Source organism: Pinus tabuliformis, chromosome 7, assembly GCF_031772625.1.
Source record: "Pinus tabuliformis cultivar Carrire ecotype Pingquan chromosome 7, CPIR1, whole genome shotgun sequence".
NCBI lineage: Eukaryota > Viridiplantae > Streptophyta > Pinopsida > Pinales > Pinaceae > Pinus > Pinus tabuliformis.
The window spans coordinates 281,865,813-281,878,903 of record NC_142293.1 but is presented as its reverse complement, the minus strand read 5'-3'; the positions used below and the strand labels follow the sequence as shown (position 1 = coordinate 281,878,903).

At 36.2% G+C, this 13,091-nt stretch overlaps 1 protein-coding gene across 1 annotated transcript in view; it reads left to right on the top strand.

Moving 5' to 3' along the window:
• The first annotated feature begins 1,369 nt into the window (after positions 1 to 1,369).
• The window catches only part of LOC149246967 (uncharacterized), a 226,977-nt gene continuing 215,255 nt past the window's right edge, over positions 1,370 to 13,091 (top strand). Inside the window, exons 1-2 of the mRNA XM_089458069.1 lie at positions 1,370 to 1,880; positions 12,672 to 12,781. Coding sequence (XP_089314195.1) covers positions 1,619 to 1,880; positions 12,672 to 12,781 — 372 coding nt within the window. The 5' untranslated portion in view covers positions 1,370 to 1,618. The remainder of the gene's footprint in view (positions 1,881 to 12,671; positions 12,782 to 13,091) is intronic.

Genomic DNA, 13,091 nt, shown 5'->3' with positions numbered 1-13,091 from the left:
ACTCTTATCATGATATAGATGTATATATAGCTTGGGTAGATCGCCTTAAACTATATTATTTTTGGATGGCGTATAACGAGGATAGGTGGCCAACAGACTTGGTTTCCCATTGGGCAAGTTGAGGCCACCTATCTCATCTATGTGGTGTAAACTTGTCTTTTATAAATAGAAAACAAAAGGTCCTACCAAGCTTTACAAAAAAATATATATTTAAAAATAAATAAAAATAAAATAATCTAATACAAATTTAGTTATGTTATTATTATTTTTTGTTTATCAAGTTGTCTGTGATTCTCCATGCTTGAATTGTATCTAAGCCGTTAAAGTCATTCGAGTATCTAAGCCATTAAAGTCACTCCATACCAACCCTAAACTGACTGGATTTTTTAGCATGTCTCCTCTCCCTAGCACATGGCATAACCAACCTAGGTCACCTTACTGACGAGGCCTATCCCCAACCAATTGTGCTAGTAGGACTTGACTTATTTATATTATTCTTAATCTTATATATATGTATATGTATATATATATATATATATATATATATATATATATATATATATATATTTTTTTTTTTTTTTTCACCTCTCCTTATAATTAAATATCTCAAGGAAAAGTAATTTAAATTTGTTTACTTATAATTTTTTATGTATGAATGTGAATAACTAGCCTAGATTCATCTCAACTTTGATTTACCAATCTAGATCAAATCTCCTTTTTTGAGGTGCAAACCTCTTTTAGGGTGAAAAAAGATTTGACCCCTTAAGATGAATCTAAGGTGGTTTAATTATTAGCTTCGAAATAGATCAAGTTAGGGAAAAATCCATGAGTTGGAGAATTTTATGGGTTTTTATTTTTATTTTATTTATTATTATTATTATTTTGACTAAGTCAAAATGTTAAACATTACAACATCTCTACCATATTGAGTTTTAGTACTTATTAAATTTGAGATTATAATTTTATTATATAAATGGAACCATATTACTTTTCAAATAATTTTGGATATAAACAACAAATAACCAATTTAATTAATAAATAAAATGGTCTTTTTTCCTAAAAAGATAAATTTAGAATGAGATTGTGATTTCTTGTTATTTAAAATACAATATTAAATATATAAATAAATTCAAAAAAAACAAAACACGAAATTTAGACCATGCAAATTAAACTGTGCGTTTGATATTATCCCAAAAAAAACTATTTTATCTATAATTAAACAATTAGAAACTTTTTGAAAAACTTAAAATTCATTATTATAATAATATTAAAAACGTAACATAAATAAACAAATTACATCTATATAGATATATATTTTTCTTTCTTTGAATTTTAATCTTGATATTTTAAGCATAAAAACATAAATTTATTTTCGAGCACTCTCTGAAATTAATATATTCCAATGGGAACTCGTGAGCTTGTCCATTCTGCCCTCAGGTGTTCATAAACGGCCGTCCAGTATCACAATAAAGGCTGTTAGAAGCATGGCCAATCATCAACTTCGAGGAATTTGATTTCACCCACAAGCGCGCTTCATTCAGAATTTCCCAGAACGAAACAAAGAACGAAGTGAGTACATAAAGAACAGAGCCTGGAGGAGAACAGAGCATTAATCAAGATGAAGAAAGAAGAGTCTGAGAGGAGTTCGAAAATGAAGTGGGACAGCAATGGGCCTCACGCATTAGCATGCAGGAAGGGTGAGGGGCCTCCCATGGCACCCCATGGATGGCAATGGATCACAGGCAAAAGAGCCAAAGACATTTCCTTCGTCTCCCCCTCCGGCGAGCGCTTTCGCTCAAAGGTCGCTCTCGACCGGTTTCTTGCCAAAATTCCAGACCCCCCATCTCCGGATGACTTTGCTTGGAGAGTCCGTCCGTCAGGTAGTAATTCTTTCTCTCTCATCTTTTTAAATAATTTCAAAAATTTTCAAATTGGAGTTGTTTTCCAAACAGGAGGGAAACACTTAAAGCGAAAAAATGCTTGAAATTGTGGTCCTGAACGAACTTTGAGTATGTGAATTATTGTTTTCCTTTACAATTTTAGCACAGACCCATCTGAAATTGGCGCTGATATGCACCGGGAGGTTTCTAAGCTCGAGGTTGATTGAATGGTTCACACATGTGGGTTTGTGCTAGATTTCATTTACAGTATATATAATACACTCTATAGATGTTAGTTACCATTACATACACATGCGAGTGCAAACGTAGAGTTGATGGATCACCCCAGCCCAACCCCACGAACCCCACCTGAAGTAGATTGTAGCTCACTTCTTTTATTATATTTCAAATAACGTCTGAATCAAGGTGATAATTTCTGAGAGAGGAATATGCTCTTATTATGAGCATGATGACAAAATTCTAAGATAAACTGGTTCCAGTGTACCCTTGAAACTTATGAAACATAATAAACATAGAAGCTTGCTTTATGAAGTCCTTAGATGATTGTTTTAGATTCTGCGAACATTGATTTCAGTTTGCCCTGGCCACAAAAAAACATAAAAGTTTACATTATAAAAGTCTTTAGGATGTTTGTTTTAGACTTTAACATGTCGTGTATCCGTTACATATTAATATTTTGATGTGTTGAGTATTCACCACCTATCATGAGGAAGCACACCGATTAACATTTAATGGCATTTGACCTCTAGCCCAACTTAAAGACCATGGTGATTTTCACTATTCACAGCCCCCCTTGCAGGAATGCGCAGACCCACAAAGGGCAAACAATAAACCACAGGACTTGCATTATAAAAGTCTTTAGAAGGCTTGATTTAGACTGCAATGTGTAGAGTGTCAACTACCTATCAACATTTTAATGTATTAAGTATCCATCACTTATTAATAGATGAGACACCATTTAAGACTTCACGACACTAGCCCATCTTGAAGGTCATGATGGCTTTCACTATCTGTGATAGACCCACAAGGAACAAACATGTCTTTGAGGTGTATCAAACCCCGATGGTCGCTATAACAACATGAGCTTCAGCCAACCTAGAAAGCCCCCCTTTGACATCAAAGTTTGCATTATATTTTTTTACTCACATGAATGCTAGCACAAACTCATCTAAACATGCTTTTGACACGTACCTTAAAGTTATGAATCTTCATAATGCATATATTTGATTCATACAAAGAACCAACATATCAATAATACTCAAAATATGCAACTTTGAGGTTGGCAAGCTTGAGGTGCATATCAAACCTTGGTTTAAAAGGACCACTGCTAATATTTTTATCTATTTGGCAATAAAAAATGATATAGCTAAAACAAATAAAATGCTTTTGGTATGAAATGGTAATTAAACTTTTCAAGAATTTTAGAATTTTTTTGTCCAAATTTCGTATTTTTTTATTAGGAAAGAGAAGTTTATTCAATCCAATTAATATTAGGTCGGAGACTTGTAAAACCCTTGTACAACTCCTTGAGTTGTTTAAAATCAGCCTTCTTGCACAAGACAAGCAAAGCTATACCTTCCTTGGGCCAATTACGTAAGATTTAAGTGCATTCTAAAGGATACAACTATTCGAGAAATCTGAAATTAAGCTCAAGCTAGTGAAATATTCTTTGATTTTTTATTATTATTTAAATTTAATATAAACAGAATTTTGGAGAAAAAGTTTTGGGATTTTTGAATAAATGGTGGTGAGATGAGGCCTACCTTTGTCGTGCTAATTACCTCTTTTCGTGTTGCATTGTGATACTGATTACAACTCTCTTTAAATTGACCTTGAATTTTTGTACAAAAGAGTGAGTTTGGAGTCTAGGACTAGTTGCCCCCATTATTGTCTAAGACAATTTATTGATGTCAAATTTAACTAGGAGCGATTACGTCTTTGTAGTTAGGTGAAATCTTGTTGTTTAAGGAGAAGTCCCTGATAAGGGTTAGTCTAAAAATCAGATTTTGATAGCCCAACATCAACAAAGAGAAGGTGATGCATAGTATCTTAACCCTCCTCTTCCACATGACTATGTAGCCCCTCGATGGATCAATCCACTAACTTCGTGTAATTTGGAGAAAACATGCAAAATATCCTATGAAAGCATAATATTTAATAATAACCTGGAAGAAAGAGAATAGAAAAACCAATCCACAAGACAAGTTTTTGCACCAATTGATGTTTTTGTTATGGCATAATGATCTCACATTTTCACGACACCCAAATGTGGTGAGGGACTAGGCTTATATAATTTTGCTTCTAGTAGTTAGTTTGAAACCTTGCCTCAAATAATGATTTTATTTTTTATCCACAACTCGTAGATTAAGTCATTACAATGAGAAATAATTTTTACATGAAAAAATCTTCCACAAAAGGGAGTTGATTTGATACAAATGCCAAAGTTTAGCTTGAATGAAGCTCGACTTGCTTAGAAGAGGCTTGATTTGGCTTGAAATGATGCTTTCTTGGGAAAATTCGGCTTGGATTTCTTGAAAGGAACCCTCCAACAACTAGATTAGGTCCAACAACCTCTTACTTTGCTCTTAAAAACCATCAACATCTCTCTCATGATGACCAACATCTTGTTTTTGAGGTCAACTTGGTCCTTCGACTTGCTTTAAGATAATTCTTTGCCTTTTTGCTTGCTTGCTTAATTTTAAATTGAGTGATTTTTCCTTTACTTTCATTGACTTGGTCCAATGGTCATTTTTAGCCTTTTAAAGTGCCCTCAAAAGATCCACATGTAAGGCCATCCACTCCATTAATGAGCGATAATGTTAGATCTCCAATGCCTTGCTTGATTTGCCAATTCAGGCACCTGGGTTTGCTTGAAAAAAGTTTGGAGATGACTTTTGACATATCACTTGCCTCATTTGACCAAGGATTGATCTTAATATGCCTTCTTCAAGCCCACATATGCCACAAAAGAGGACGACCACCTTTGGCTAAGCATATCTCCTTGATGCCTTGACATTTTGATAAAATTTTGACATGCATGGCATGTACAAATTATGTTGAGCAATTTGGGTCATTGTTGACTTTTGACCCCCCCTGACTCTATGCATTGGGATTTGCAAACTGCCTTAGGAAATTGGGAATGATATAAAATGTGAGATTTCCATGTTGAGAACTAAAAGTGAATGATATACCATGGCCCAAGAACATATGTAGACTCAATGACACATGACCATGTGGATAAGACATAGGTGCGCTCAAGACATGGGTTGGACTGGCCCTAAAATTAGAAGGATGTTAGATTTCTCTTGAATGCACTAACTGATATTAGATAGAAAGTTAACAAATCTATTGATGAGTTTAATGTTAATGTTAGGTTTGACAAAGTTGTGTAGGAAATCCCACAAACACATCAACCCACTGCTCAATCCACATTAACATATTAATATATTATGTGAATGAGTTCTAGGAATCATCCAGTTCTTCTTGAATCAATCTCAATCGAACACCATAGTTGATGTAAAGGAAAATGCTAAAGGTGTCAATTGAAAATTTGACATTGTTTGGATTTCTAGACATGATCGCTAACATGATAGAATGTAATTGAAACATTGCAATTTCTCTAATCCTCAGTGTTACATGGGGATGCACCCCCCAGTGTGGGGTGCACGCAACCCATGCTTCCTACGCACCTAGGATGGGGGACGCCTGGGTAAACCTCTCCCCACGTCCTCCTTTTGGGGAGACACAGGGATACGCAAGGGAAATGTTTCCCCAGTGTGGGAGATACGTCTCCCCAAAAGGGGTGTTGCTGGGCGCCCCCTCAAAAGCGCCTAGAAGCACCTCTTTTGAAGGGGGATGCTAAGCACCCATTTTGAGTTTCAAGAACTTTTGTGTGGGGAAGCCTAATATTGAAGTCTATGGCCCTATTATTGTTATACAATTCATGGTAATGTTAAATGGTAATGGTAAATATGACATTCTCCTTTATCTTTCATTTTCATCCTTTTACTTAAATTTTTAACATTACCATGTAATGACTCAGGATGTTTGAGAGTGGTTCCAACCTCCTTGGATTTCATATGGAGAAAGTAGAATTTTAGATCTCACTCAAAATCCAACAGACTTAACAGTTTTTCAGGATTTTAGGGTCATGGGAATTGCAACGGTTCCACTAGACTTTGTCATATATGAGGGTATGGAACTAGTATTTAATCAAGAGTACCGAGCCCTCCATGTACCTTGATATCAGTAGCATTGGTTGTCAAACTCCTCTATCTTGACTCTACTAGTGCTCCATGTACCTTGATATCAGTAGCATTGGTTGTCAAACTTCCCTATCTTGACTCTACTAAAAATGTACCCATCACTTAAACAAAATCTTGACTTGGCATGCTACATTTTTGCTATCTTATTTTAATGCTTATAGGTTGATATTGATGATGAAGATCCCAATATAGGTAATGATTTTGATGATATGTAGGTATTTGTTGTAGCATGATTTTTTTTGGATGGTAGAGGTCATCTAGAGCCTGTTTGTTGATGTATTTTCGATTCAGAGGTGGATTGCACTCGGTGCTACTTTGGTTATGTGCACCTTTGCGTGCTATATAAATGAAAACTTTTGCTTATTTGCGCATAAATGGTTTGGATTTATATGGATGCACATGAATATATATGTTTTCCTTTAAAATTTGAATATTTTAGATGTTTTTTGTCAACCGGCTTTTTGGTCCTTTTTTTTACCAATTCTGGTCTAGTTCCGACCGGTTCTCAGTTTAAAGGGTTTTCCGGTTTGATCATCGGTTCGGTTCCAATAACATTGGTATCTACTATAGTCTATTTTGCTCGGTACTAATTAGGTTCTAGAATGATGAATGATGAATTTAAATTTTAAATCATTTACATTCTAGAATGATGAATGATAAATTTAATTTTTAAATCTATGTAGATTCTAAAATGATGAATGATTCCCCCGATCGGGGTGTGAGTTGGCCCCATTGGGCTTGTCCTGGCCCAGCGATTAATGCGACTCCAGCAAATTGTTCCGGCCACCCTCTGCATGCACGCAACACTTGGAGAGGTGGCGATGCGCATGCAGAGTTTAATGACCTAGCTTGAGGGTGGCAGTGATATAAGGACAGTTGGAAAAATGAGAATTTCCTCCGGCTTGTTGGGTAAGTTAGTTTGCAACCTTACGTTCCTGTGGATTTGGTTTGAGCGGGTGGTTCTGGGTAGCTGGTGGTCGCCATCTTCTCCAGGTCTTGGCAGCGTTCACTGGTATGTTTCCGGCCTTAATTTAGCACCTTTTGTTTGTATGGATCAGTTTATTCGATCTTTGATCTATGAGACACACGGGTCTGTGTTTTGGGGGGATGGGAATTGGAATTGTCAGAGGCATGCCTTGCCGGGCTTCTGGTTGTTGTTAAGTCTATCGTTTTGTATGTCCCAGTGTCTGTCGTGTATGGAATTTGGTTGTCTTGCATGGGTTCTCACAATGTCTGGTTGGTAAAGGGTTTTGGATGTGGAGGTCCCCACTGCTCAGGTAAGAATGAGTCGGAAAGGGTTTGGGTATGTGGAGAATTTTGTTTGGTTCCAGGGTATGTAGGCTTTGGGTGAGCTCGAAGTCGAGCCTTGGTTGTATGTAACACCAACTATGTCCTTTGTTGTCATAGGGGCGAAGGTAGAAGAGCCCTGGTGGACCGTTTTAGGGTTAATCCGGTCTTGTTGGACAGAGTCTATCGGGTTGGGCACTCTTGTTTGGCTAGGGGTCAATCCTGGTTTCAAAGTTGGTCATGGCTCAATGCTTGTCACCATAGGCTTGCTTCTGGGCAAGGGGGTTTGATTTTTGTGGTCTGGGTTCTCTATATGGAGTCTCGTTGGAAGGGGTTTGGTGGGCTGCGAGCTCAGTGTAGTTGTTGGCTCGATTTTCTATTTAATTCTTTGTACAGTGTTCGGCTGGTGGATTTGATAAACTATGGGACGTGCTTGGATAATTTAGAGGTCCCAAATTTGGATGGTATGGTTAGTCCATTCAGGCCCCACAGTGGGCAAAGGGGGACGAGTGACAAAAGTGGCACCATTATCCTGTGTTGGCAGCCGGTTGAGAGTAAAATTTGGAGTGGGTTCCTTAATTGGCTGGTGTCGTTTGAATTTGATTTAACAGGTCTGCAACGTTGGCGTGACCCTTGGCAGCGTCAGATACCCAAGATGCGACCCTATTTTGGTCGGTACACAGAGTTGGATGTAGAGAAGTCTTTGTCAGGCAGCAGGAAAAGCATGGCTTGGGAAACCAGTACAAGAAAGAATGGTCATGGGGGCTGTGGCCGGGGAAAGTAGAGGAAGGCCTCTCCTTCACCGACTAGTCAACCCAACTCTTCTGGTGGGGCTGTTGGGGCAGGGCGTGGACGCAAGCCAACTTCTCGTATAATTCGGGAAGTGGCTCAAGCATACCATGCTAGCAGCTCCAACCCGGTCAAGCAACTTATTGTAGAGTGGGAGGCTGAGATTCGATAGACAAAGGAGGACTTTGAGCTTGATATGGATGAGTGGCAAATTGTGATCCTGGACTCAGGCCATACTCGTGGCAGATCATCTCAATATAAGCAAACATTCCATTTGTTCTGGACGATGAAGAGCATTCCGGCGAAAGCTCTAGAGCAGTTTCCTCCTGACATGCATGTGGCCCCTCAGGGTCACTCAGATTACACTAAAGAATTTCAAAAAATTCAGTTTCAATTACAATAGCAGAGTGGTCGGCTTAGCCGAATTGAGCAGCATATCCCTTGCATACCCCACATGAAGCTGTCGGGTTCCACTGTGAAGGATCCTGCTCTGGTGGATTCAACTGATGATGAGTAGCGACACCACAACCTTGCTTTTAGTTTTGCACGACACAGTTCCAAATTTTCAGGCTTATTATTAGTTATGTTTATAGTTATTTAGAAAATAGGAAGTACAAAGTCTCTTAGGTTTACATAGCATGGTTGGTTAGACTTATCATTTTTTGCTTTTGGATGGCATATTTTGTGGTTAGGTGGCCAATAGATCTGGTTTCCCTCTGGGCAGGTTGAGGCCACCTAACTCTCAGACATATGGATATAACCTGCTTTATTTTCGAAAATTAATGGAAAGGTACCACCAAGCTTACATAAAAAAATGATGAATGATGAATATGGATCAATGTATTTCATTATTGAATCTCGTGGTGTATGGATGAATGATGAGTATGAATGATGAATATGATTATGGATTAGTGTAATCCATTATTTGATTCAATTATGTATGGATCAATATATTTATGCTTTCATTATTGAATATGAATTTAAATTATATATATATATATATATTAAAAAAATTATATACCCCGACGTCTCCTCGTCCCCCCTAAATTTCCCTAAAATTTGAGGGTACTCCCACACGTCCCCCTTGTGCGTCTCCTTGCACCCACGTCCCCCCGTCTTGGAGTCTTGGTGGAACATTGCCAATCTTGAAATCCTGAAAACTGTTAAGTTTGCTGGATTTTGAGTGGAATCTAAAATTCTACTTTCTCCACATGAAATCAATGAGGTTGTAACGGCTTTCAAACATCTTGAAACAATTAATGATAATGTTAAAAATTTAAGTAAAAATGACATCATTAATGTCGAAAAGTCTTTCGGTAGAAATCACATAACATAATTTTTTTGGTCGACGCGTTTCGAACCAACTATTGTGGTTCATCATTAGGACCATATGAAGAGGCAGACCATGGCAACAACTTAAATAAAGAGCAATGTAGAGGCAAAAATTTCAAATACGGCTATTTTTGAAAAATAATATTTAAATTATGAGATTAACAAATATTATAAAGCAACGGCTATATTAAACGACTAGTTTTTGAAAAATAGTATTTAAATTACTTTATTAAAATCAAATATTATTAAAAATTCTATTAATGGGAAATAATCGAAAAATATAACTAACAAGAATAAAAAAGTCAAAGTCAATAATATTTAAATTATGATATTAATTTATTAAAAACAAATATTATTAAGTAACGACTATATTAAACAACTAGTTTTTGAAAAATAATATTTAAATTAATATATTAAAATTAAATATTATTTTTATTTTTTTATTAATGGGAAATAATTGAAAAATATAACAAGAATATAAAAAATAAATTAAAGTCAATAATATTAAAATTATGATATTAATTTATTAAAAACAAATATTGTTAAGTAACGACTATATTAGACGACTAGTTTTTGAAAAATAATGTTTAAAATTAATTTTCTAAAATCAAATATTATTAAAAAATTCTATTAATGGGAAATAATAAAAAAATATAACTAACAATAAAAAAATGAAAGTCAAATTCCAAACAAGGAGGGAAGTCAAAAATTATAAAAAGGAGTCAAGACCCTAATCAAGACAAGATCATATAACAAATAAAAATAATTAATGGAAATAAAATAAAATAAAAATAATTAATGGAAAATAAATAAAATAAAACAAAAATATACACAAGTATATATATATATATATATATATATATATATATATAATTAAATTCAACAATAAAATACAAGGTTGAGGCCCATTAAACAAATAACAAAAATACTAAAAGGAGTTAAGAACGAATAAAATACTTAAGAAAACACGAAGGATCAAGAATATAAACTCTAATGAAGAATAAACCAACAACAAATACTATAAAAAGGACACCAATACCTACACAGATAAATAAACAAACAAAATAAACCCAAAAAGAAAGAAACCTAAAAAACTAGGAGGACAGGACAGGGACCCAACTTCTACTAATAATCCAACCATTGTCTCTATTCAAATTATTGGGCCTTTTTTCGATTTCTAGGGCCTCCCTCAATTTACGATGATGGAAATGACTAACCCTAGCAACGACTTGGGCCTCCTCAATGCAGATGTGATGCTTAGATTTATTTGCATGCTCTGCCAAAGCAAAGGAGCGGGTCCTGCCATGCTTGATGCCAGCGACATGTTCACGAATCCTTTGATTAATCGAGTGACCAGTCTCACCAATGTAGGGAGTCCCACAAGAGCATGGGATACTATAAACACCCTTCATATTCTTGGGGTCCACTGGGTCTTTTACAGATCTAAGGGAGCTTCGGATGGTATTTAAAGGCCTAAAGGTTGAAGCCACCTTATGCTTCCTTAGGATCTTTGCAATCTTGTTAGTGGTCCCTTGGATAAAAGGAAGATGAACACCAGAAAATCGATCCTTGGTATCTTTCTTAGCCCTAGGACCTTTTTGAGCTCTGAGGAAAGCCTTAGTACATTGGTGTTTACTATACCCATTATTAAAGAAAACACTTAGGAGATGTGCTTTCTCTTCATTGAGATGGTTGTCATCAGAAACTCTTAAAGCTCTAATTGCTAAGGTGTTGAGAACACCAAGCTTTTGAGCTGGGAAATGATGAGAATTAGCATGAAGATATTGTTCCATATGAGTTTTCTTACGAAATACCTGATGAGAAAAAGAGCCATCATCATTCCTTGAGAGGAGGATGTCAAGGAAAGGAAGACTACCATTACTTTCAAATTCCATGGTGAACTTTATGGAACTAGATTGATTGTTAAGATGGAGGAAAAATAGTTCCAACTCTTCCTTACCATGGGACCAGATGACACAAGTGTCATCCACAAACCTCTTCCACATCTTAGGCAGAAGACGAGAAGAAGCTAAGGCCTTTGATTCAAAATCCTCCATGAATAGATTAGCTACCACAGGGGAGAGGGGAGAAACCATGGCGACAATGCAAGTTTGCTCATTAATTTCACTTTAAGAATTTAACATTACCATTAATTACATTGCATTAATAGGACCCTAGGGTTGAATATTAAGATTCCCCATTCATAAATTATTGTTTAAAAAAAATTGTGTTCCGAGGGTCCTTAGTCACATTGTACAGAACTAGCTGGTTTGGTACCGAACTGGGATTTTCCAGTTTTGTGCCACCTATCGAGTAGGGCCTGGAAATGGCTGGACAGTCCAGTTCAATTGTTTCTGGTCTGGTTTGGATACCATTGGTGACCAAGTCTCTCGTACAACTACTAGATCATGACATCACCAAGATGGCGCTAACATTTACTATGCTCTATCTGTCCCAAACACCCAAACACAGACCGAGCAGACTGTTGGAAACCATGAACCATCTGTTGCCTGTTGTGTGACACATGTCACCTTTCATGTACCCACCGAATGCATTGCCCTTCTGCCATGCAGCCACCAAGTGTATCAGCTGCAGTCATGAATCCCTATGTATGAATCTGCCCCATTGTTGTTATGCAGTTTGCTTTATTTCTTTCAGGGAAGAGATGCCCTAGGGACTCTTTGTTTTGCTATTGTTGTTTACTGTATTTTCGACTCCTAGTGAACCATTTTGGTCATTAGTGAACTTCATATTGTTTCTTCATTATTCACTATATGGGCTCTCAATGTTGCTGCTCTTTCTACTGCATTCACCTGTCTGGGTGAGGGTCTAGCAGTACACAATTCATTGTATCTGATTAATTGGAGTAGTATTGTAATATCTAGTACACTTATTTGATTTTGAATGAAGTTTTTATCATTAAATTTGCTCTTATGTCTAAATTCTTTATTGTAATATCTAGTACACTTACATGATTTTGAATGAAGTTTTTATCATTAAATTTGCTCTTATATTTAAATTTTCTACTGTCTTCTCTACTCTTTTTCTTGAAAATACTATTGATTAACCTTATCGTGGAATTCTATGGCATCATCAGATTTTGAAAATGTTCCTCTGCCTGGAGAGGAAAAAGAATTCTCTACACATAAAAAACGTTCAGCGAAAGAGATTCACAAACGGATGAGGTCATTGAAGAGTAGATTAAAGGTTTTCCCTGTTTCTTTGATCCTTTAAGTGCATATGCACGTGTGTTCATTCACATTATATTCTTCCATTTATGCATGCCTTTTTGCCTGATATGCTACGTCATGTTTAACATCTTTCGTAGCGTGCACTAGATGCTTTTCTCCTATTTTCCACTCTCACATTTTAATGCATATCAGCCATCTGAATCTAATATTTGTGCTAGCTTCATCACAGTTATTATTTTTCTCTTATATGGCATCTCTCTGTAACTACTGTGCAATTTTCAGGACATCTTTTCTTTGATTTCTTTTTTTTCCCAGAGAAAAATCGT